Source organism: Egretta garzetta, unplaced genomic scaffold (assembly GCF_000687185.1).
Source record: "Egretta garzetta isolate BGI_Z169 unplaced genomic scaffold, ASM68718v1 scaffold287, whole genome shotgun sequence".
Lineage (NCBI taxonomy): Eukaryota > Metazoa > Chordata > Aves > Pelecaniformes > Ardeidae > Egretta > Egretta garzetta.
Genome location: NW_009260435.1, coordinates 12614775 through 12640280, shown reverse-complemented (window position 1 = coordinate 12640280; position 25506 = coordinate 12614775). Strand labels below are relative to the sequence as shown.

The 25506-nt window shown below is 37.3% G+C and overlaps 2 protein-coding genes across 5 annotated transcripts in view; one reads left to right on the top strand and one right to left on the bottom strand.

Moving 5' to 3' along the window:
• The window catches only part of USP8 (ubiquitin specific peptidase 8), a 24482-nt gene extending 2989 nt beyond the window's left edge, over positions 1 to 21493 (top strand). Inside the window, exons 2-21 of one of the 4 annotated variants that reach the window (XM_009644031.2) lie at positions 2954 to 3030; positions 5023 to 5193; positions 5857 to 6001; positions 6475 to 6560; positions 9174 to 9318; positions 9943 to 10000; positions 10721 to 10865; positions 11116 to 11278; positions 12510 to 12654; positions 12855 to 13075; positions 14216 to 14812; positions 16109 to 16198; positions 16805 to 16885; positions 17281 to 17543; positions 18133 to 18345; positions 18878 to 19088; positions 19429 to 19665; positions 20172 to 20314; positions 20684 to 20816; positions 21051 to 21493. In XM_009644031.2, coding sequence (XP_009642326.1) covers positions 5090 to 5193; positions 5857 to 6001; positions 6475 to 6560; positions 9174 to 9318; positions 9943 to 10000; positions 10721 to 10865; positions 11116 to 11278; positions 12510 to 12654; positions 12855 to 13075; positions 14216 to 14812; positions 16109 to 16198; positions 16805 to 16885; positions 17281 to 17543; positions 18133 to 18345; positions 18878 to 19088; positions 19429 to 19665; positions 20172 to 20314; positions 20684 to 20816; positions 21051 to 21236 — 3366 coding nt within the window. In that variant the 5' untranslated portion in view covers positions 2954 to 3030; positions 5023 to 5089 and the 3' untranslated portion in view covers positions 21237 to 21493. Of the gene's footprint in view, positions 1 to 2953; positions 3031 to 5022; positions 5194 to 5856; positions 6002 to 6474; positions 6561 to 9173; positions 9319 to 9942; positions 10001 to 10705; positions 10866 to 11115; positions 11279 to 12509; positions 12655 to 12854; positions 13076 to 14215; positions 14813 to 16108; positions 16199 to 16804; positions 16886 to 17280; positions 17544 to 18132; positions 18346 to 18877; positions 19089 to 19428; positions 19666 to 20171; positions 20315 to 20683; positions 20817 to 21050 lie in introns of all 4 variants that reach the window. The other 3 variants (XM_035899330.1, XM_009644030.2, XM_035899331.1) reach the window with 3 other exon arrangements.
• A 422-nt stretch (positions 21494 to 21915) lies between these two features.
• The window catches only part of USP50 (ubiquitin specific peptidase 50), a 5198-nt gene continuing 1607 nt past the window's right edge, over positions 21916 to 25506 (bottom strand). Inside the window, exons 3-6 of the mRNA XM_009643864.2 lie at position 25506; positions 24964 to 25106; positions 23759 to 23891; positions 21916 to 22990 (exon numbers count right to left, since the gene is read on the bottom strand). The exon at position 25506 is cut by the window's right edge and continues 209 nt beyond it. Of these exons, the coding sequence (XP_009642159.2) occupies positions 22814 to 22990; positions 23759 to 23891; positions 24964 to 25106; position 25506 (454 nt within the window). The 3' untranslated portion in view covers positions 21916 to 22813. The remainder of the gene's footprint in view (positions 22991 to 23758; positions 23892 to 24963; positions 25107 to 25505) is intronic.

The window sequence follows — 25506 nt, the reverse complement described above, 5'->3', positions numbered from 1 at the left end:
GCCGCAGGGTTTTTAATCTCCCAGTTAAAAACTTGGAGGAGTTTTCAGCTTCTTTGTCACCTCCCCGGCTTCTTCTCACCTGTACCGTTTGCGTAGGCTTTGCAGATTTTCATTTATCTAAATAAGAAGTGAAGCTAGTTGTGTTCTTACTTAGACTGAATAACTTCCAGCCTTCCAGTATAAAATCCAACTTGTTTTTTTTTTTTTTAGCAACTTACCTTTGTATCATCTTCCCTCCCCATAAGTATCAGTTAATCTGTTGGATGAGTGAGCTGTCAGTAAGGATTTTCTCACTGTGCGAAAAGAGCGGTGCCCAAGTTTGGTGGTGCAGGTAGCTTCAGCGTGGTACATGGCGGAAGACAGACCCGCCAAGTGTTACTGACCTGGTGCCTGGTGGTACCAAGCAAAATGATGCAAGTTTGGGTACCCTGTGCGAGCATAATGGCCTTGCTATAAGACCCGATGGTTATAATCAGCTTATGCTCATTAAGTTACAGGACCAAGGCCTGTAATATTAAGAGTACCAGAGCCTGAAAGAAAGCTAGAGGGCTCACAGAGATAAATACACTCATTGATTATATAGTTCAATCATGTTAAAATACTGTATCTCTAGACCGATAATCTTAACAAAACCAACTCTTGTGTACAGAGTACAGACAGTAAAACTTAATTGCAAGAGAACTGAGCAACTTAATGCTTGCGAGAAACCCATTTTTCATTTGCTCAAGTCTTAGCAACAAAAATAAGTAGGTGAATAATACTTCATTACATACCTAAATTGGTGATGCACAGTACTTAGCGTGTCAATTTATTTCAGACTGTGTTAGCGTATGCTGCTTGCAGTATAACTGCTTCTGTGCGTTGTTCTTGCTATGGTCATTCCACTTAAAGCTTACTCATATCCTTAGTGAAACAGGCATGATAATTAGCTGTTGAAAAACCTGTTACCAACAGGTATGTTTCCTTGTCAGTGTAAAACTATCCATTCTAAGTATTTTAAATGCCCATAAACATCCAAGCATGACTTCCCTTATTTTTGGGATATTGGCCTCGTTTTCAGCTCTTGTAAGTATGAAGAGGAGCCCAAGATAATACTTGAGCTGGGGGCAGAACAGATCCACACTTTCAACTTTGATCTTCATTCTTAAGAAAAACATCGACAAACCTGAAATAGGTTGTTTCTTCTCCCTCATGGGGATGACTAGTAGCAGATTTAGCTATTACGGCTTTTTCAATCCCTTGTATTTATGGTTTTGTGATCCAGTTCTCTTTTCTTGCTGGGAAAGAAGATATCTCTCTTCCTTAGAGATGTATGAAAGATCCACATACATAATTGGAAGGGTTCACTGATGCCTCGGTATTGCTTTGTATTGGTATAGTGATTATAATTGCGGAGGGAAATGGAATGCTTGGCAAAAGTGAGTGTAATCTAGTCAATACAACCTGGAGAAGCAAGAGTTTATCCTGATAAAATGGATGCGATTCGAATAAGAAAGTACAGTTCACTGCAGCTCCTCTAGAGGAAACAAATACAGACCTCAGGCAGAACTTGTAGCAGCTCACCTATCTCCATGCATTTCACTACTGTATGTTACCTAGTCCTGGACGTCTTTATTTGTGCAACTTATTTTGCTGGAGGAACCATAGAGACCAGGTCAGTTAGGAATTGGGTATCTGCAAAAATTTAGGTTCAAAATCAGCTGGTTATATTTATATATGAGGGAGCTGATTTGGATTCTGAAATCAGTGTCTACCCCGAAGCCCCAGAGAAGGGAAAAAAACCCTCATTCATTTGAGTATAAGGGAAAAAAAATCAAGTTATAAGCCCATCTTAAAAGTTAGTAGAAGCTTCAGGAGTTTTAAGGATTCTTCTGAGCCAAGACTGAGCAGTCAACTGGCAATGAGTGGTCAGCCTGTAAGTTATAGTTAGGCGACTTTTGCTGCATAAACCTGGAAATTCTCATTATAGTTCCATAGTTAAAATTCTGTATAGAAGAATTAATTAGAAACTCCAAGTGAAATATCATATTAACTTATAATATATGCGGTATGTAATTCTGTTAAATAAGCTGTTGAGAATTTGATTATTTTTTTTTTAAAGAAAATGTTATTCCTAATCCATCCTTACTCATTTTATGGCAGCATATTGTATGAATTAGGGTGCTGTGGGAGGTCAAAGAGTAATACTTCATCAGATACTGTGGGTAGTAGCTTATGTTCTGAAAAAAGGTATAGAAATTTCTTCAGAAAATAAAAGTAAGTTCAGTATTGAATTTGTCTGACAATTTAAAAACCTGCAGCTATAACTTACTAACTGTAGCAGAAACACATGGAAAGCCAATTTTTGTTCTGGGCCAAAACTCAGATTTGGCTTTTCTCTACTAGGTCTACATTTGTATATATGTGGTCCCAGAAGACTGCCTGTATCGAGGTGTTTCAGGAACACTTGAGAATTTACTAGCATCTTTTGCCTTCCATTAAATGGCTCATCTTCCACATAATCTTGGTTTTTTTCCTCATACAGACACAGTAATATTATATTAATATCTTTTTTGGATGGCATATTTAGTTACAGTATTCTGTCAGAACACAACCAAATGCTGCTACTTAAGATTAAGAAAATACTGGTTACATAACAGAGCAAACTTGAAGATATATTTGGAAAGGACTTAGCTTCAAAGAAAAAGTCTATTTACAGCTCCAAGGGGAAAAAAAAAAAAGCCAGGTAAAGACATGCTCTGAAGGTAGGATTAGACAGGCAATGCTGAAGTCTTAGAAAGAGTGAAGCCTTTCTTTGTAATTCTATGAGGTTGTAGAAAGTATGTGGGGTTTTTTAGGCAAAAAAGCTTTTATATTGGAAAGGTCCGTTACTTTGGGCCAGGGGGCATGTCTGTGGTTTGTTTTGTTTCTACTGAATGCAATTCTTCTGGTGAATTTTCTGCCTTGTTTTCAGCACCTCAGTCTCCCTGAAAATTACAGTTGAACATAAGACACCTTACATATAGAAGACAATGTTTTAAAATGAGTGGGGTATGGGATATATTATTAATTTTATGTTAAAATTGGTATTAGAGGACTTTATTTACTTCCTAGAATTATCTCAAAATCAGTCTCCTAAGGAAGGATTTTTGACAAGTTTATCAACTTTGAAAAGTTGCTATGTAGTTGGAAAATTAGCAAGTACAGCATCTGTGTTTAAGCAGTAAGTTACCTAGTTGGATATTGTTTAGTCTGACCTTGGCATGCCAGACCTTAAACCAAAGAATCATCATTAGACATATCTTACCTTATTTTTTGCATTTATTTCCAACATGAACTTATCAAAGGTTTGGGTTAACTGGTTATCAAATAAAGACACTTAAGTTCCTAGACCTAGAACAGTCAACCTAGTGATACTATATATACAGTGATACTTCAAAAGAATAACAGGAGCGTGCCATGGGAAGTGATCATGTTCCTATCTTGGCTTCTCATTTTTGGCTGCACATGCCGACTGCTCTCCTTGTACAAGATGTGTAGTAGCCATTCTGCCTCTTCAGCAAGCTGAATTGGCTCATAAGAGGTTGGACAAGTACCTCATCAGCATGTGGAAGAGGGGGAGAAATCAGGACCACCTCATTTGGTGACAGGCAGCTACAGATCAATTCGGTTCCGTGGAACTTCACTCTGAGGTCACTGGCTGATGGTTTTTTGGTCACACTTGTCATATTGATCATCACCTTGAGGGTGGAAGGGAAATGCCCTACTAGGAAACAATTTATTTGTTGGAATCATTTGAGCATCTTTTTTCTAATTAGTTCCCCTTAATTTCTTTGGCATTGCTAACACCTTAATGTCTCACTGCTTGAGAGGGAGCCGAGTTCCTTCCCTGCCACCCTCAAGGGCTAAAATAGCTTACCTTGTATTAGATTCAAAGATTTTTAGTTAGACTGTATGTATGAGACTTAATGGACTGCTCTATGCAGAATGTTAGATGAGATGATGTAATAGTCCCTTCTGGCCAAACTCTCTGCTTAACTGTTTCATGGCTACCTGGAGAGCACTTCCAGATGAAAGCAGAAAGACAATGATACCTAGGAGTTTTAAGACCTGCAGTACATCCAAGAAGTTTCAAATCAACGTGGACAGTAGCAACCTTCCTTTTCTCAGCTTCTCTCTTACCAAGATATTGAAGTCCCATTTCCATGGGTATAGTGTGTATTTGCAGAGCTTTGTGCTAAGACAGTGTTAAAATAATTATCAATTACTAATTTCAGAGCAGAGAAAAATAGGCTAATTTTTCATTATATACTTACTGGTGTTATAGTTGAATAAGTTTGCTGGATATGATGATTTTGAACATTCTTAAGTCAGCATCTCTTTTCTTACTATTTTCTTATTCTTCTGTTAGCAATGTATTGCTAACATTCTTGATAAGTTACCTAGAGCGGTTTCAAATAATTTTATCACTTTGAGAGGATTAATTCAGCCACTCTGTTTGCATCAGTAATACATAGAACTGATACAAGAGGACCCTTATGGATAATTAATTAGTTGCAGTTTAAGCAGCTACTATATTCTTCTAACTTCTGGCAAAGAAATTTTCTTTGACATCTGGAAATACGTTTTCCTTTTATGCTTGTATTACAAATAATTTCCCAGAATAAGTGACAGATTTTTTTTTTTCTTTTTGCTTTAAGTATATGTAGCTAAGTAATTCTGTTTTAATAGTAGTAATATAGACTAATACCAAAAACATAGGTGTATTGGTAAGTACTGATGCTGTAGTATTCTAACAACATTTTGCCAGATTGTAGTGGACCAAATCAGGTACTAGAGCTCCAATTCATTAGCAACAATGAAATTAAATTTAGAATTTTTTCATTATAGTTTAATCTTTAACTACATACCTTCCAGATTGTTTTTTATTAGTGCTAATTCACATAAAATTAGATGGATAGATAGATAATAACCCCATGCAGGTAACTGTAACTGTATTAAAAGTCATTGGAATATAATTGGGCTCTCTTTTCCCTCCCCTAGAAAAATATTGATAGAGACTTGTAAGAAGCTGTACCATCCTAGAAGGGACATAAGTAACAACATTAACATGCCTGCTGTGGCATCTGTACCTAAGGAGCTATATCTCTGTACTTCATTGAAAGATCTCAACAAGAAGACAGAAATAAAACCTGAAAAGACGAGTACAAAGAGGTATCTATATTTTAATTCATTTTGGATTAATATTAGAAGTATTAGTGCTATTCTGCTGAGCAGGTTCCAGAACAGCTATGTTGTGGGTCTGAATTTCCTCAATTATTTCTGTTAGGTGTAAAATCTTTGATAGTCTTATATATGGATGTCTCAGCTATCACATCAGATAGGCTTACTGCCTACAGAAGGTAACTTCACATACTGCCAAAACACGACTTGGACAGAGCATGACACCCATGAAAATTTTGTACTTTGAGAAAAGGCTACGTAAATGCAGATTCTTAAAAATTATAAAAAAATCAGCAAATATGTAAAATATTTTGCCTCTAGCATTTTTAGACAATTTCATTTTGTCTTACTATGAATTAGTTTTGCCTCAAAAAATGTTATTTTTAGAAGGGAAAAGTACTTTTTTTTCCATATCTCAGTATGCTATTTAATTATGAAAGGCTTTAAATAAGGCTAGTAAACAAACTAGCAAAGAGAAACATTATTTGGAGGAGCATGATTGTGGTTTGTGTTTAATGAAAGCCTTATATTAAGATGGTAAAATCAAACACTTAATATATGGGCAGAGGCTGTGAAAACTTAAAATGTCATCTTGTATTTAAAAGGTGTTTGGGGACAAGTCAACAATCACATGCTTTACTCCTTTGATTTCAGTTATGTGCAGAGTGCCCTTAAGATTTTCAAGGCAGCGGAGGAAAGCAGATTGGACCGAGATGAAGAAAAAGCCTACATCCTATACATGAAATATGTGACTGTTTATAACTTTATTAAAAAGAGACCTGATTTTAAGCAGCAACAGGTATAAAAGCTTTTTGACTGATCTTTTCTGCATTGGTAGAAGTATTAGATGTACAGATAACTACACTAATGCACATTCGAAGGATTACACTAGTATTAAGTAAACTGTCTCAGGATGATATTTTTTCCTTACTATTTTTGACAAGTCTATTGTTAATTGCTTTTACAGTTTGCTTTTAATACCTTGGGTATATAAATCATCAGATCTGTGAATGGTTTTTTTTTCAGGGAAAGGTATTCCTGTAATCTTTAGTGCAGTTGCCTTGCCTAGCCTTTAGTTATTAGTGATATAGAACAATTTTACTTACAAACTCATGTTTGAGAGGAAAATATTTTGATTCAAAACAGTTCCTTTTGTTGGCATGAATTTCATTATAATACCAATTCTTTGTATGTTAGCAGCTCTTGATATGCATGGAAGGAGGCATTATTAAGCTGTACAATTAATATGTGGGGTGATGCTTGTAATTTTAGGATTATTTTCATTCAATTCTTGGACCTACAAATTTAAAAAAAGCTATTGAAGAAGCTGAAAGACTCTCAGACAGCCTTAAACTCAGGTATGTGAATACAGTTAATAAATAAGATACCTAAAGCCTGTACAAAAGCCTGTACGTGTGCAATTGCAGGTTTTCATGCTATTTAGTAGTAAGGGATTGGCTTGAGTAGACCTTAGATACCCCAAATGAGAGAGCTTTAATTGTTTATCCACAAAAGCCCATTATTAGAGATCACTTTTGTCATCACATACTCCAGTAGCTTGCCACTGTATATATTGTCTCTTAACTCCTGGTAACTACGATTTGTTGACATTGTCTCCTGTTTTTATTTAATGACTAATAAAAAGAAACCACAAGATATAAACTACATATGCACTAGAGATGATCAAGAGCCATTTCCTCCTTACCCTTTTCATCATACAGTCATCTGAAACCAAATATACTAATTAATGTTCTTGATATTTACATATGTTCAAGTCCTCCTAACGTGGATTTAGTTTACACTGACAAAACACATTTTGATTCTTTAGCTGGCTGCCACACCTTTTCTATACCTCTGCCGTGCGCAGACATGTATATGGAGATGCACAGTTTTGCCAGTGTGTAACTGAGCTGATGCTAATGGGCTTTTGGGTAGCTCATTTACAACTGTCAAGTTACATGTCTTTGTGCTGTAAGCCAGGAAATTGTGTCTGTAAGAAGCTATAAGGTAGAATCTTATCTTTAGGTGATGCTTAGTGCAGTATGTCATGCTTCTGGCCTTATCTGCTTCTCGCATGCTTAGGGACTATCTTTCTTGTCCCTTTCTCACCCTTTTAACTTTTAAGGCACATTTCCCTTCTCACACCCTCTTCCCCCCCCTAGTATTATTGTGAAAGTACCCTTCAAGGTGCTTAATCCGTAGTTCGTTTAGGTGAACAAGGAAATAAAGAGTGTAGTTACATGTGTCCAAAAAGAGACCTTCCAAAGATGTCTCATGTTACTATGCATGAAACAGTCTTTAAGTTTCCTTATTTTTATTTAAGTCTTACAGTTCAACAGAGCTACAAATTCACTGTAAGAGTAAACACTGATAAACTTACAAAACCCCCAAATTAGTTAGAGACCTATTGCTTAGTAACTTGTGGCTTTTTGTGAAAAGGATAGAGTTTTGAAAGTTGACACAATTAGTAACTTTTAACTACTCTGGGCAAAATTTATATGTATTTAAAGTGAATACAAATGAAACATGACTCCTGTGTAACTACAGAAGTGGTTTCAAGGAAATTATTTGTATAATTTCTTCTCCAGGCAGTAGGCCAGCAAATAGTTTAAATGTTAATTGTTAACTAAAAGTGGAGCTGCTGAAACATCATTTGTATAGGAGCAGGAATACCTACATGAATGACCTACTATGTGCTTCAGAGGCATAAATGGGAAATTTGATGGGTAAATACTGCATATTGACTGAATGAAATTAAAATCTGAAGTATGCTTCAGTGCTGTTAACTCCAAATGAGAACAAAATGCACTGTTCTAACTTCGATGCCTTTGCCAAATCAAGAAGCCTGTTTAAAAAATAAAATTGCAGGCTTGCAGTCTCCTTCCCATTAGTGGCCAATTAGCAGAGTAGACTTTGAGGCAGAATTTGATTTAATGATCTGGTTTATTAACATAGTACTCCTGATATGAAATACAGCTGTACTGTTGTTGTCATTTTAATCCTGATTAGGCAACATCTGATTAAAATGAGCAATTTCTAATACCATTCAGTGTTCATGTTTCACTGCTTGGCTCAGTCACCAAAATTGTTAGTCCAAAGGATTCCTTTTTTTTTATGGATCACTAGTAACCCTTAAGCTTCTCAGTTATGTTAAATATAATGGAATGCTATTTAACAGTGATGTAACTATACAAACCTACAGTTGGTGATCTAAAAGCTGTAGTTTGGAGGCCACCAGTTTACAATATTGTGATTGTCTTTGCAATGGCAAAAGGCTGGGAGGTTAATTTTAAAGTCTAAGGCTTGCTGTATGCAAGACCTCAGTCCACCAAAGCTCTTGAGTGTATGTGATTTTTGCGTTGACTTCGCTGTAGCCCCAGTGTTTGAAACAAACAGCGGGGACATAGGTGAGGACACAACAGTGTTGCAAAGTCAGCTTACATGCTGAAGGTGACAGCTACCATATAGATAGTTCCGATCTGACTTCTTAGAAAAAGGAAATTTAGGTGACTGAGCTAACTTACTCCTAACTGTTCTTGTTAGCTCTGTTGCAAAACAAAATAAAATACCTGGGATGACTGTTACAATATATTGAAGTTCACGTGTAAGTCACCAATACTTACTCTTTCCTCTATGAAATGAAAAACCTGTTACATTTAGTGACATGACCCCAGGTTTAGAGAAAAAAAAAATTTTAGTTAGCCTTAAGAGCAGTGGCTATGAAATAGGACCCAAAATAGGATTTAAGAGTAAGAAAACTAACCCAAGAGTGGAAAAAATAGTATTATGCAGTCATGGAAAAAAGAGGGGTTTGTTGGAAATACAAAGATTAACAATACTTTAACTTTTTTTTATACTTTAAATACTTCTTCCCCCTGAAGACTTGATTATTCTGATGTTAATTATCCAAGGCTAGTCAATAATGCAATATTAGAAAAAAGCCTTTTTTTTTTTTTTTTTTTTTGTAATAGATATGAGGAAGCTGAAGTTCGGAAAAAACTTGAAGAGAGGGACAGACAAGAGCTGCAGAAAAAGCAAGAACCAAAAGATGATGGAAAGAGTTCAGCCAAAAACTCCTCAGAAAGTGCTGTGGATTCCAAAGCAAAAAGCCAAAGGGTAATTGAAGATGTTTACAAACTCTCTAATTCAGCCTAAATGTATAGTTTTAGTCTAATATTTCATCTCTACTAGTAGCTATTTTGAGTTCAGAATCATGTTTTTTAACATGAGTTTACATTCCCCATAACCCTTCTTTGACATTTCTTTGGAAGATGTTGAGTCCTACCAACATCCAAGTCTTGGATAAGATAGGCTAGGTTTTTTGTAAAGTCAAATTCTGTTTTATAACATAACTAGCTAGTGTAAGAAACCCAAGGTAATGCTAATAAGCTGATTTTATGGATAACATGTCTCTTCTTTAGGAGAGAGCTGACTTTTCAGCAATAGTGTGGAAAGAAACTAATTTCTTCACAAATGCTTTACGAATTTTGTGTCGCTAGCTGCCCTAGTTTGTATTGCCTTTTTAATTGGTTTCTGTCTAGGTATGGCAGCAACCTTGGTATCTTTTTAGTACATCCATCAACACATATTTAGAAAAAGCTTCCTTTTTCTAGATTTATTCTTGTAGCTTACAGCCTGACCGATTTCCTTCAAGCTCTTATGAGAGTCAGTGTCTGTTGGCCACCTTTGTTCCAAGTATTAGATATTAAACTAACTTTTTTTTCCCCCCTTACAACACAGATTAATGGTGAGAGGAAGCATTCACTGGAAAGAAAGGATCAGTCTGACAGCCTGAGTGGTAAGAGATGCAATATTCACACAGATGTGAAAAAGGTCTCCGTATACCTATGCACCTATCACTTAAGCAGTTACAGTTCTTTTAAGGAGTTTTTTCACAGTCAGAGTATTTTGATGAAATTCTAGTATCCTGCATTTAAAGTTCTGTATTGCAGCCTTCATTACTTCTCTTGAACTTAGAGAGCCGTACTTAGGTTTTCAACAGTTTAATAACTAAAGCTGAACTAGCCCTAGAGCTATCAAAATAGAAAGAAAAATATCTCTTCAACTGATGAGAAAAATCTAGGCAAGGCTGAAATGTGTCAGTTTCCTCAGTTAAGTAAGAAATTTTTCCTTTCCCCTCCCAATCTTCTGGTTTTTGTACCTGTAATAAATATGTGAAAATGTTCTCTAGTGTTATTAACTGAAGAGGAACATCTGCAGTATGTAATTTACAAATGCTTGCCTATATAGCTTGATTTAAATGAGACCACAAAAAGTTAAAACTAATTATTACTGAAGTGTTCAGTATTGTCTAATTCTGCAGCTCAGGTGCTAATCACTACATGAGTAGGAGCAAAAGGGCCAATACGTTTATTATAGTGTCTCACCTCCATTACTTTGTGGGACTTTTCTGTTCTGTTTCATCTGTTTGCAGTCTTAATAGCACGAATCAGACGTGATCATACCTATCTCTATTTATAATGTAGCTTTTTGCATCTAACAGCTTCTGTATTTCAAGGAGGAGTCACCGCTGAGAAACTGTTTGCAATGATGTCGGACAAAAGTATTGAATTGATTATAATGGATGCTCGAAGATCGAAGGATTATCAGGAATCCTGTATTCCAAGATCTATCAGTGTCCCAGAAGAAGCTATCAATCCTGGGTATGAAATAACATTAAATGATAATGAAATATTTAATTTTATGAATTTATAATTTGACTGGAAAAGATTATATGCTTTTAAAGCTTGTATACTTGGTTTCAGAGTCTAGACAGCTCTGTTCTTGCATGTACTGGCTTCAAGCCAGAGCATATTTATTTTATCCAAGCACATAAACATAATATGAATTATATATTGTTGGACAAAACGTTACTTGTAAATTTGTCTTTAAATGCATGTTAATATGTTTCAGAGTTACTGCAAACTGGATTGAAGCTAGGCTCCCAGAGGATTCTAGAGACCCATGGAAGAGGAGAGGACACTTTGATTATGTTATACTGCTAGACTGGTCTAGTTCTGCTGAAGACTTAAAGCTAGGAACAACTCTTCAGAGCCTGAAAGATGCACTTTTTAAGGTTGGCAAGTTTTATATTAATTTATCTCAATAAATAAGAAGGTCTTAAAGTGCCCGTAATTACAAAGTAAATGGAAGACTTAATGACACTTTAGGCAAACATCTTGTGTCAGTTTTCAGAGACTGCTTATTTTGATAGCAGAAGTGCAGTCTGAAGTTTCACGTTCCTATGCTTGTGCTCTAGTAGAGGACAGTATAATTTATTAAATAGGTGAACAGCAGAATCATTCAACTCCCCTCCTCAACAACTAGCTCATCAACTTAGAGTTCTGGTCTGACAGAATTATTTGGGAAAGTACTTAGTACCGTTTGCCACAAAAATTGTCACCTTCTTTCCTATATTAGCAACTGTAATTCCTTATTCATGGGAACTGGCTGGCCACCTGCATAGGCAGGCCAGAAGAAGGCTAGCTTCTTTGCAGTCCTATCAGCCAGACACTTTCTAGAATGCAGGAGTTTTCTTGAAGGAGATCCCAGAAATATTTTGAGCATGGTTAACTTCTGTGCATTATTGAAAATAACTACTGGAGAAACACGAATTTAAATTTGAGCTTCATCAGTGCAAGGAGCTTATAGACTCAGTATTAAGCAGATTCTCAACATTTTCAAGTCAGAACTCTGGCTACAGCTGTGTTGTCCCTACCCTTTATTTATATAGGTGGCTCGTGTGAAAGACTGCACATCTTTCTGTTACCCAAGCATTCAAGACTGGAGTTCAGAGATGGTTCAGGCGGTTCTCCCTGTTTATTGCTTTACAGAATATTCTCCAAACCCCTGTGCCATGTTCATGTTCTAATACTGAGGACCTCAGAAGGAGGCCTGAACTCTCAAAGGTGTTTCAGAAAGTTAACATGCTTTCTGAAGCCAATGCCCCTAATCACTCAGTAAACTTATAATATTTGCTTCTGTTTCTTATCTGATAATACACATTTTTCTGTGTGGAGGGTCATTACCTGAAGTAATAATAAGTGGTTCTTTCTGTACGGGAAATATTCAGACCCTGTTGCAGGTATAGCCAGGAACCTCACTGTCTTGGCCATTCTCCAAACACAAAGAGGATCCCTGTTCCCCAAAGGGTTTTTGCAGCATGTTTTAATTCTTACTTAAAAATCTCAGAAATAACCTGTCTCTTAATGTAATGACTAGGCAGAGAAATTTCAACAACGCTCTTAAGATGCAAGAGTTTCTTTTCTATTTTTAAATAATTTAATTTCAAACTTCTTTCCTTCCAGTGGGAAAGCAAAACTATACTGCAGAATGAACCTTTAGTTCTAGAAGGAGGTTATGAAAACTGGCTCCTTTGTTTTCCCCAGTACACAACAAATGCTAAAGTAACTCCACCCCAGCATAGCAGGAGTGAAGCAGTGACTGTTTCTTGTAAGTATAAAGGATGACTGTCCCCCCAGGTGTTTATAATTACCAGATGTATCTTTAATTCATTCAAATATTTTTGGGATAGCCTTGTTCTGGACTAGATCTCATACCTAAATTTTAGGGTTTGGTGGAACGTGGGGGTTATTTTGCTTTTCTGTTTTTAAGAGCTCTTTCATGCTTCTTTCCTCTCCCCCCTCCTGAAGTGAATTTTACATATCCGTCTCTGGAAGAGCCAGCTCCTGTTCCACCTGTTGTTGCTATAAAGCCATCTCCAACAGAAGTGATTGAAAATGAAGACACAGGAGATAATTTGGAAGAGAGACTAAAATCACTTAACAGACCAAACACACAGGACACTGCTGTTCCAAAATCTGACAGTTCATTTATAGTTAATCCAGTATCGATAACAAGAAGTATTCCTGAGGTAAGCTGTGTTTCTTTTTTTCTTCTTTTTTCAGAACTAGTGTATGGTTAATCTACTGGACACTCACCACATGCAGAAGCCTAAATCCACAAAGAAATTTACTCAGTATTTGTTTAAGGCTTGTACTCAAGTATATTGGTACAGAGACTATTGGTGGTCTGTGAAGCCATCATAACTAATCTACAGAACTTTGTGGAACTGAATGTACTTAATACAATTGCAGAGCTTTTAATTAATATTTTAATATGAGTATCTGAGAAACTGAAGGTCAGCAATTGATCATTAATTCAGAAAGTCTATAAGCAAACTTTTCTACTCAAAATGCACATATGATGAAATATAGGGAGGGCAGTTAGGCCATGGCTTACCTTGGCTATTCCAAAGGTCTGCTTTCCAGCAACTGTATCTTCCTTCAATTAATAACACATTTTGGTGGCGCATCACTCTTGACCCAGTAATGAGAGTAGAGGGATTTGTTTCTTCCCTTCATGGGGATAAAACTTCCTAAAGACACCTTTGTCCTGGCACTAAAATACCATTTTCCTTAGGAGACAAGGCTGAAGTCAAAATTTTCACTTCCACCCTTCTAGATACTGCCTTTAATACAGATTTCAGCCAAAGGTCCCTAAGCTGTAAAAAAAGGCCTTATTTCTGTTCTTCCCTCAACTAGACTAGCTTTTATTTCTTCAGAACTTCGGCATCAAAACCAATTGGCTCTCCTAGGTCTGAGCATAAACCATTCTTAAATACCTCTTCCCATCAAGCAGATCTGCCTTCATCACGTGCTCTGTCATGTGATTGAGAGAGCCAAGCCCAGATTAGGCTGCCTGATTGCCCTAGAATGTTCCCCTTGGAAAGCTTGAAAATAAAAGAGTTGTAGTAATCAGTGCTTAATGCTGTCCTTATGGTTCTGCAGGGCTTGTTGATTCTTATCTCACATCTGGAAGTTAAGTGAATACTTAGTTTTACTAACAAGCAATTTGAATACAAGATTTAATGAAACTGAAAGTACACTGTCTCTCTGGCAGAAGTCAATTTTATGTATCATCTTTATTCTCTTATAAATGTCATTTAGAAAAAACTTAGCTAACAGAGCAGTAATAGCTGTAGTGAATTGTTGTTCTACGCTTTGTGTTACAGGTTGATCGTACTAAAAAGCCTTCACTAAAAATCCCTGATGATAACAGACCAAAATCTGAAAGTACAGTCAGTGACAGCCAGCCTGTTGAGAATGGACGAATAGTTCCAGACCGGTCCACAAAGCCATTGCGTGATGCAAAGAGCATTCTAACAGAAGAAGAAAAAAGTCGCGTACATGCAGAAACGGCTGCTCTGTTAGAGAAAAATAGACGGGAAAAAGAACTGCGTGAGAGGCAACAAGAAGAACAGAAAGAAAGACTCAAGCGAGAAAAAGAAGAACAAGAACAAAAAGCAAAAGAGGAACAGAAAGAAAAGGAACAGAAAGAAAAGCTACAGCAATCTAAAGAGGACAGAGAACAGAAGGAGAGGGATGAACAAATAAAAAGAGAACAGGAGGAAAAGGAACAAGACAGAGCACGCAAAGAAGCAATAGAAGCAAAAAAGCAAAATAAAAATGAACTAGAAAGCATTGGTGCAAAAAGGATTGAGATTGACAAAATATCTATGGAAGAAAGAGAAAAGGGAACTCGAACACCAGAAATGCAGAGACGGGCACCGGGTGATGCATCTCAGACTTTTGTGACTGTTCCAGGCAAGGTTGGTGAAAATCAGCACCAAATGTGGAGTAATTATTCAGGATGATTTGTGAGTGTATACGCTAGTATCAATCTAGAAATTTTAACTACATCATTGGATTTTTATTTAGGCCATTTTTACATAAATGTAGAGGAGAAAGTTAAAACCAAGACACAAATAGTTAGGGTTTGGTTTTTTGGGTTTTTTTTTGGTAAGATAGCCTTGATTCTTGCTTGTAGGTGGACAGCATGGAATCTCCATAGGATAATAAAACTTCCCACTGACATGGAGCTAGGAGGGATGGCTCATAGGCTGCAGTCCTCTGTTTCAAAAATAGAGACATAGTGATGTTTTGTCTCTTGTACCGGCACAGTACTGGATATTACACTGTTGTAACACATGCTAGGGACAAAATCATCTTATCGTAGTAAACTCTTCAGTGCCCCCAGCTGCATAAATGCTGATATAACAGGATTTTGTTGACTGGCATAGGAAGCAAAGCAATACCCTATAATTAGTATTTTTGCTGAGAACAGTCCAGTTCCAACTCTTTGCAGGGGGGTCACACTTCCCTCTTTCCTCAGATACTTGAAAAAAAATGAAAAATTTCTGAGAGTGTAAAAATCATCTGATCATGAAACAGGAACCATTTGTGAAGCTGAGTTACTAATGGCACAGATGTCTTTATAGCCATATGTCAAGAACACACATTAGGATATTTTTCTCTCCCTTTGCAACTGCAGTTGTTATTTGACCAAACTTTGATGCTTGTGTAATGCAGATGCACAAAAAAGCCAAAATAAATCTTTCTGGGCAACCTTAGCAAAGTCATTCTGGAGCTTTTGTTTGACTGACAGAGCACCTTCACATAATCCCAAAATGACTGCCCATGATAAAATAAATTCATACTGTTGGCTTTACAGTTTGCCTTTTTCATGGAGAGGCTTTGTCACAGTGCGAAGTAAAAGGGGAAAAAGTCTTTAATTTAAAAACAAATTGTAAAACCCACAGCTTTTGGGGGGGACGTAGTGTAGGCAGCACTTCTGCACTTTATTTCTGAGCTCTTGAAACTACATAACAGACTGGTTTATGTAAGACAACATTCAGCTACAAAGGCTAGCCCCCTGAATTGCCTGTAGTATAGACTAGGCAAAATAAGCATGATGTGTAGATACCTGCTCTAACTACTTCTTTGTGGCACGTGCATTTAACAACCAAAAAAGAAAATATAACTCTTTTTCCCTATTTTGCTTTATCAGCATTCTTTACTGACATGCCAGATGAAAACTGAAAGCCTTCTCTCAAAATCTTTTACAGCAAACTGGGGTTAAAGGACAACCAGACAGTGGAGCTCAAAAGCCAGGACCCCTTAGAGAGGATTCTGAACAAGATACTGAAAAACTTAAAGTAAATACAATGTGTTGTATGTAGCCAAAACCGATCAAGCACAGACGCTTCATGATTATTATATTATGTTAAATTCCACCTCATTTCAATTTTTAAAGTCATCATCTTAAGAAAAGACTATGCCATGTTTACAGCTGTTTGTTTGCTTTTTTCATTTCTCATATTCATCTGAAAAAAATATTTGAAGCTTTCACTAGAAATCTTCATATGTTTCTGATGGCATTAACAAGCATTCCACACTTGTTCATCATCTCACACATACTCCTTATCATACCACTTTGAAAGGGAGAAAAGATCATCCATATGTGTTTAACAGAAGCACATATTCCTAATAAAGTAGCTTCTTTAGGGAAGAAATTGAGTATTCAGACTTTTGTGAGACTGAATGATCCTTTTTTTCTGGAGCAAATGGGTTTGGTTTAGATTGAGTGATAGAAAATCGTAGTACTATATTACCATTACAATAAACTGTATTTTCAGCCATAGCAAGGATTTCTTATTGAACTGTTTTCCATTAAATCATGTAACTATATAGGGAACGTCACAGGCAGCTTGCTGCTCTGCGTAAGTAACTATACATACCCTATGTTTCCGTTTATTTACTAGTCTCAGCGGGAGCCATTAATGAGAGCGCGAAGTGAAGAAATGGGAAGGATAATACCAGGACTGCCTGCAGGCTGGGCAAAGGTAACTTTCTATTCTGATGTTACAATCAAGTTGCTTTGTGCAGTTTTGTAATGCATTTCAATTGTGTCTTATTTCTAAGTTAGATCATTCAATTTCCCCCCATTCGCTTCAACTTCCACATAGTTCTTTTTTTAATTTTAACATTGTTCATAATGAAACTATGAGAGCTCATCTGCTGTTTCTGGTATTAAGTAGTTGCTGTTTAATATGCATTTTGGTGAAAGTGGTGCTTTCCCAGTAAATTTAATCCATTAAGTACTGAGGCCAATCACAACTGTTAACATCTTAATTTTAGAAAAACTCATGCACTGTTCTTACAGTAGTTTAAAAATAGATGAGTAAGTTAATGATGGGTTTTTACTTGGTTTTGAAACAATTTGTTTTTCTTCCCCAAGTTTCTGGATCCAATCACTGGAACCTTTCGTTACTATCACTCGCCAACAAATACTGTTCATATGTATCCACCAGAAATGGCTCCTTCATCCACTCCTCCATCAACCCCTCCAACTCATAAACCCAAGCCACAGGTGACTGTTGAACGAGAAAGAGAACACTCCAAACTGAAGCGCTCCTACTCTTCCCCAGATATAACCCAAGCCATTCAGGAGGAAGAGAAGAAAAGAATTCCTGTAACTCCTACAGTCAATCGTGACAATAAGTATGTTCGATAAGTTAAACCACAACTCATGCAGTATGATAGCCTATAGGACTTTCTTTGTGTTTAACCAACTGAAATTCATTAATATTTTCTAAGTAGGTTTGAAAGGATGCAAGTGATAGACTTAAATTTCATTGCTAAAAGTTCAATGTATAGGGCAGTTCTCTTTTGAGAATTAATGTAATTGTTATGCATTAACATGAATTTCAGAGGTCAGTGTAATTGGACAATAGTTGCTTTTTAAGTGGTGGTATTTGTGTTAACATATTAAATGCCAGTCTTCTGACAGCTTGTGAAAGGCAGAGTTTTCCATTTTTAAACTAGATTAAATCAACAGCTAGTTCATCATCTGTGAATTTAGAAAAAAAAACAACAACTGATGGAGCCTATAACTCAGCCTCATTATAGTCCAATGCATATGGCTTTCTCACTGTTGCATTAACTGCTCTTGAGTACCTTAAATGATGGCATTTGGTGCTGTCTTGTGCCAAGACATTTCATTGCCTGTGAGGGAGGGCAGTTCTGTTGGCTTATTTGCACAGCCTTGTCAAGTCTGAGAGTCCTAAAAAAAATAATTTCTTCCTTACAGACCAGTCTGTTACACTAAAGCAGAAATTTCAAGACTCTCTGCATCACAAATTCGGAATCTTAATCCTGTGTTTGGGGGATCGGGACCAGCTCTTACAGGACTTCGTAATCTAGGGAACACTTGCTATATGAATTCCATATTACAGTGTCTGTGCAATGCACCTCACCTGGCTGATTATTTTAACAGAAACTTGTATCAAGATGATATTAACAGGTAACAATCTCTTATTCTCATCCTTTAATTTATAACTGAAGGAAAAAAAAGCTGCCTTTACAATTGTTAAGTCAAAAAAAATCACTTGGGTTGGGGGGGTGTTTGTTTTTTTAGGTAGGAAAAAAATGCTAACTTCTAAGTGTCTTGACACTTTCAAAATTTGTGTGTGTGACAAAATAGGTTTTACTGGACAGTCATAATTAAGTTGTGCTTATCACAGTCATAAATATGTGTACCAGAGTCTCCTAAAAGCAAACAGAATATTTAAATAGCAGTTTACAAAACAAGCTGTACCTTCCTTGAAGAAGTCCTGACTATGGAACAACCCAAGCCCAGTCTTGAATATAGAACCAAATTATAGTGCCCAAGTAGACAAAAGTTTCAACTCAGTCTAACAGCCAGTTTTTCTTGGTCTAAAGAAATTACTTTGAAATTGGGATAGCATCTTGAATTAATAACACTGATATATTTTTAAAAAGTGTTATTTGAATGGCTCACTACATTTTTTTTGTTTGTTTGTTTTATTGTATAGGTCAAATTTCCTGGGGCATAAAGGTGAAGTGGCTGAAGAGTTTGGTGTAATAATGAAAGCTTTATGGACAGGACAGTATAGATACATCAGTCCAAAAGACTTCAAAATTACAATTGGGAAGATTAATGACCAATTTGCAGGATATAGCCAACAGGACTCCCAAGAATTGCTTCTCTTTCTAATGGATGGCTTGCATGAAGACCTGAATAAAGTAAGCAATACACTTGTAACAAATTACACATCTGTCCGTCAGATGATAAAGTGAAATACATTTTAAAAAGGCCCTCTTATTTCATAAGAGGATTATGTTACTGGAACCTTCTATAGAAGGAAATGCTAGTGTTCAGAATTAAAGTAGGAATTTATTTTGAAGCAGTGTAAGGTACTGAAGGGAGCAATGGAAGAAGCCTAGCTAGCTAAGACATGGATACCTACACTGACATGTTTAAATGTTCATGCAAATATTCAATAGTATGCTTGCCTATAGGTGAGACTTTCTATTTTTTTATATGTTAATATATGCCCATGGTATTTAAACTTCTTTTATCCAGGCTGACAACAGGAAAAGATACAAGGAGGAAAACAATGATCATCTTGATGACTTCAGAGCAGCAGAACTAGCCTGGCACAAACACAAACAGCTCAATGAATCCATTATTGTGGCACTCTTTCAAGGCCAGTTCAAATCTACAGTGCAGTGTCTTACATGCCACAAGAAGTCCCGGACCTTTGAGGCTTTCATGTATTTGTCATTACCGCTTGCATCCACTAGTAAATGTACGCTGCAGGTACGCTGGCGCTAGAGAGAAACAGTTTTTGAAGTAAAAACATTTCTCTGCAAGTTCATTATGATGTTGCTTCTGCTCAGCCGCTTGTTGAAGGGGTTGGTCAGAATTCCAGCTTAATTTACACCAACGTGAAACATGAACAGATCTGAGTCTTCATTATTTTTTGATTCTTCTAAAGTTTAAAAAAAATAGGTCATTCCTTAAAAGTTTTAAAATATTTAAGCCACAGTAGCAGAAGAGACATGTATAGTATTTGTTCTTGTAGGTCATAGTATAAATATTTTGGGTCTTCAAACAAAATATTGTAGGTATATTTTGAAGGACTTGCAGCTAATTAGTATCACGGTAAAATTTACTTTCACATATGGATTTAACTTACTTTTCCTTGTCTTCATGAAACATAGCACACAGATAATTGATGCAGGTTAACAACCAAATCGGAAACAAACATTTTTGCTACACTTTCATAAATGCCTGCCCTTCACAATCTGTGTATTTTGTTTTAGGAATGCCTTAGGTTGTTCTCCAAAGAGGAAAAGCTCACTGATAACAATAGATTTTACTGTAGCCATTGCAAAACTCGGAGGGATTCTTTGAAAAAAATAGAAATTTGGAAATTACCACCTGTTCTTCTTGTACACTTGAAACGGTAAGAGAAACACTGATTGGTGAAAATTAATTAGGATGCAGCAACTCTCTTTGATGGAGATTGATTGTTCCAATGCAATAGCTAACCATTTTTAATTAGAGAAAGCTCAGGATCTATTTCCACTTGTAGTGTTGCAAGAATTTTATTGTCATCTGATGCCCCTTTTATTAGGCTGTACTTCACACTCTACAAGTAATCTCTTTTCATTTCTGCTGGGAAACGCATGGGCAAGCATTAACAGAATTGGGGGGTCAGTTGCTTAGTTGAGCTCATGTCCTGGTTAAAAACAGGGAAGACAAACGTGCTTAATATTCTTCAATAGCTTGTGAACAACCTGTGACTTCTGATGATGCTTTTTTAATTCTCTAGATTTTCCTATGATGGAAGATGGAAGCAAAAGCTTCAAACTTCTGTAGATTTCCCATTGGAAACTCTTGACCTTTCACAGTATGTTATTGGTCCAAAGAATAACTTGAAGAGATACAATCTGTTTTCGGTATCGGTAAGTAACCGTGTCACACTTCAAAGTTCAGCTGGTCTTTATGCCAAGACTGGGGTTAGCCTGGGCGATTCATCTAGGTTTCCAGGCTGCCTACCTCGTTGCAGGCTAAGTTGTATTCTAAAAAAGAATGATTGGTATTTTAGTAAAAACCTCACGTTCTTGTTTGTTTCCCTGACCAGGGAAGGAATGGCAGCTTTCGAGGCCATTTATTCTTTCTTTTTCTTTTGTTTACAGAATCATTATGGCGGGTTGGATGGAGGGCACTACACAGCCTACTGCAAAAATGCTTCAAAACAGCGCTGGTTTAAGTTTGATGACCATGAAGTATCTGAGATCTCAGCATCATCTGTGAAATCCTCAGCTGCGTATATTCTCTTTTACACTTCCTATGAACAGCGAGCAGTGGATATGGCCACATAAAGTAGTGTGGGTTAAGGAAACTGGTTTTCTTTTTATAAGAGCAAAGTAGGTATGTGAAGGCATATAAATATGCACAACTATGACACCCATAGTCACTTACAGATACGGTGATGGTTGCAGCAGCTTTTCTGCAAGTAAGCTCTTTCTGGTCAGCACTAGTGCTTAAAAATCAGAAGGCTGATAAATAATGCTTGTGGTAATACTGCCATCTGTGAAACCATTTAAAAAGTATACTTGCATTACCATTTATTTAAAAAGCAACTATATTTTTAGTCTGCTCCAGAATTAAATTCTAGCTTAGTCATCTGAAATCTATTAACAAGTAGTTTAAAATGTCTTAAAATCCCGAGGCATATCTTGGTTTTTATTTTTTTTCTTTCACTGTTATGGCCTTTTCACATTTCTAACCTTAAGCTTGATTCTACTGTGAATACTCTAGAATGATGTAAACAGTTAGGAATGTAAGTGTACATATTGATTGCATACTTGCACATCGGAACTATGTATATAATAAAATGTCCTTTTTGTGAGAATCTCTAAAACTCAGAGGATTGCATTTATTTGCCAGCTCTACGCAATTGCAACACTACTTAAAGCAGAGCTGTATTTTTTTTCTGTTAGCTTTTGTCAATATTTGTGCACTTCAGAGTTATTCTAAACAAACAAGATTTTCCTTTTAAATTTTTTAATATAAATTTTCATGTACACATGCATTAAAAACCTTAATGAAGAAATGATTTAAAAATATATCCTGTTAAATGTATGTTTGGGTTTGGTGTTTTCATTCTCGACTAGTTGTGTAATGGTAAGGATTCTACATAATGATGGTCTGTATCATATTCACACAGTTTAAAGGTTCTTCAGATGAAAAAACACTACTCTGTGTAGAACTGATTAGTTTAGAAACTAGTTTAGTTGCATCTTGTGCCTTTCCCTCTCTGGATTTGGGTTAGTTTTCCCTCTCTGATTAGATTGGCATGCAAAAATCTTAAACCCTACATTCTGAGCTTTTATCTGTCCGCATGTGTGTGTCTTGCTGATGGAATTAAGACCAGGATCGAGTGTTTTCCAGAAGCTTGCAAGCCACACCGGTTTTGCAGTGCTAGAGGGACAAAAGTGGCAGTACCAGTATAATACCTTTTTCTTATATTAATGGTCACTTCATCCCCTGCTCTCTTCTGAAACATAGACCCTCAGGGATCTGGTCACACGCTTTCACCTTAGGATCCTACTGTCAGTTTCTGAAAGGCAGCTTAAACAAACATAATTTACTTAACCATCAGAAAAACAGGAATTTTCAGGTAAGTGCATCTGTCTGCTCAGCGTTCTTTTGAGGGATGAATGAGGTGGTCACAGAAAACAACCGTTAGACCTTGTACAAACGGCACGGGTGCACGGTCCTTCACAGGCTGGGAAGCTGTAACTCCTCTCTCTAGACATTGCTTCCTGAAGGACCACAACAGCCACTCAGCTATGCAAATGCTCTAGTTTATTGATGAAACAGGGCTTGGCTAATGCGGCCAAAGAATTCTAATTGCTGGCCTACTCACTGTTCATTTTCCATGGCTAGCAGATTTTTAAGGGGTGCAGAGAAGGCCGTGACAGGTGTAGAACAGGAGATAAGCTGTGTCAGTCTGCACTGAGGAATTTGGGATTTCGGTGACCTGTGCATCATCACAGCAGTACCAGGTGTTGGTGACCGAGTGCTTGCAGAACGCCGTGTAGTGGCCATCATCCAGAAAACCGGAGTGGTTCTGTAATAAACACCACAGTCTGTTAAAACAGAAGGCTCGCTCTTTCTCCTTACAGGCAAAGCTAGGAATTGGCAATCATTTTTTTGTTTGTGCTTGGAAAAGAGGGAGAGAAGATTCTGTCCCCCTTCAGCCTGCAGCGAAGAATATTAATTCAAGTAAATGCTTTAAAACAGAGCAAATAGATGATGCTTTTCTATTTTACAATATTAAATTTGCAACCCAGCTATTAGCCTTGACAGTGAGTGATGGAAAAAGAGACCACTTAGTCCTCAGTCGTAGCCAGGATCCACATGGGATCAGCTTGTGAGTTTATGCTGAAAAGGCTGAGGATACTCCAGCCAGGCACTGTGTGCCAGGAGTGCACACTTCAAATTGGGATGGGGTGGGGAGGAGGAGAGAGAAGTGGTAACTTCTCTCTTCTTTGGTTACATACTGTTACAGGGTTATGTCCGTGGCAGGTTAAAAAAAAAAAAAAGTGTATGAAAAACAGATTCATATATGTGTTATAAATACATAAATTTCTGTTACAGAACAAATTGTGGTTTTTATATATGAAGAAATATATAATACATAAATAACATCTATAAAAACCTTGTTACTGGTACGTTGTTAGTGAAGCAAAGAGGAACCTCACATGCTCTTAACTGCAGTTTTCAAGTGCCTAGGCCAGAGTCGCTGTTGCTCTGATCAAGTCCAAGCTAAGTCACCTGCGTCTCCTGCTGCCAGAGGCAGGGCAGGACAAGTAAAAGCAGGAAAGGCAAAGCTCACCACCACAGCACACAGGCTGTACGCTGCATCCACGCAGAAACGTGGGGAACTGTAAGGAGAGAGATCCAGATGGCTGAGCGGATAGCAGACGTCAGTTGAGAGTTTCCTTTCGTGTTTGCCTTGCCATTCAAACCTGAAATAAAATGTTGAACTATTTTAAACAGCACAGCTTCTTTCTTGTATTGTTATGGCTGCCTAACTGACTTCCCCAGGGAAAAATAATGATGACTACCCCGCATTTTGAAATAAAGATCTGAGTACTACTGTGAACTAACAGAAAATGCATGATGTGCAGCAAGAAAAGCAAAGATCTTTCTTCCTGATCCTTCTGCCTGTTAGAAATGGCAGAAATTGAATCTGCATCGCTGTCACTGTGTCCTAAATGTTTTGGACTCCACTGTTGTCAGCTCTTTCATGCCAGGCTCCATCCCTCTTTCTGCTGTAACTCTCACTACAACACTACACTCTTAAACTTCGGTAATGTGGCCAAGGGCTGCAGCTGGGGACCAGAAGTTCATCTGAGCATGTCAAGGAAAGCAGATGCTGAATGGGAAATTAAATAACAAGTTTACACAACATAGTTCTGGGAAGCCAAACCATCCCAGAGTAATTTTCTTTCTTTATAGGTGGGAAGTTGTTAAGAATAAATTTAGCATTTGGCCATGTGTGGCTAATAAAAATCTGCTAGTCAGGAGCTCTGGCACTGATGCACTGCTCTATTGGTAGACCTGGTTGCTTAGACCTGATTTAGTTAAGGGATAAAAAAAATACAGTGTCTCGGCTGCAGTGATGGCAAGCAAAAACGCCCTGTTTCAGTCCTGCACTTAGAGCCCAAGTCAGAAGCCCTCCCACTTGCCGCAGGAGCTCGTCTTTGCAGGGACGTCTGACCATATGAACCACTGTACTCGTCTGCAGTTGGTCACTCGAGGGAGTTGTTCTTCCCTTTGAAGAAGAGATCCCAAATGCAGTGAGGGAAATTTGGTGGGCTGGAGTACAGAGCAAGGCAGAACACCTTGTCTGAGATTTCAGGAATGCAGCTTGGACAAGTGTATTTCTGTTAACTGCCCATTTAGCTCCCAGGTATCAAAAGTACTAAAAATGCCCATTTGCAGTGATTTTTTTCCTTTTATGCAAATGCAAGTGACTGTCCTTCATGTCTCACAAATCCCAGGAAACCGCCATGTCCTACCCCATATAGACTGTACCTCTTTAGGTGAAAAATAATGATCTGCGGTGCCTTGGTTATGGTGGCCTTTACTGCAGCATCTTGTTTAGTTCCACACCAGGAACAGTGGATTTGGTTGTTCCAAGTCAGTGTGTCTTGCTGAAAGAAGCATTTGAGACAGTCCTGTCAAAAAAAATAAAAAAAAAAGAATCATTTGATCAAACAGATCTCCACCCCTGAAGATCCTAAGCAAGCTAAGAGAAGGGTTTGCCATATTTTGGAGCTCTCTTCCTAATCAAAGCATGACGTAGCAAGGCTGACGTTGCAAACACACTTGGAACAGAAACCGGCCAACATTGGCTTCCTTTTTCCCCCCAAAATGAGGAAATACTTCGATGAGTGAAAGAAACCCTCATGGTTGCTACTGAACAATCTTAATATCTCTCATCCAGTGGCCCACTTCTCTCAGGACCAGTTCAAAGACTTTCCTTTAGCGCTGAGGAAACCAAAGTAACTAAAAACCTGCACCTTTATAATAATGCCTAATAGTCTAAGCCACCTATTCCCACGTGAAGCAGAAACC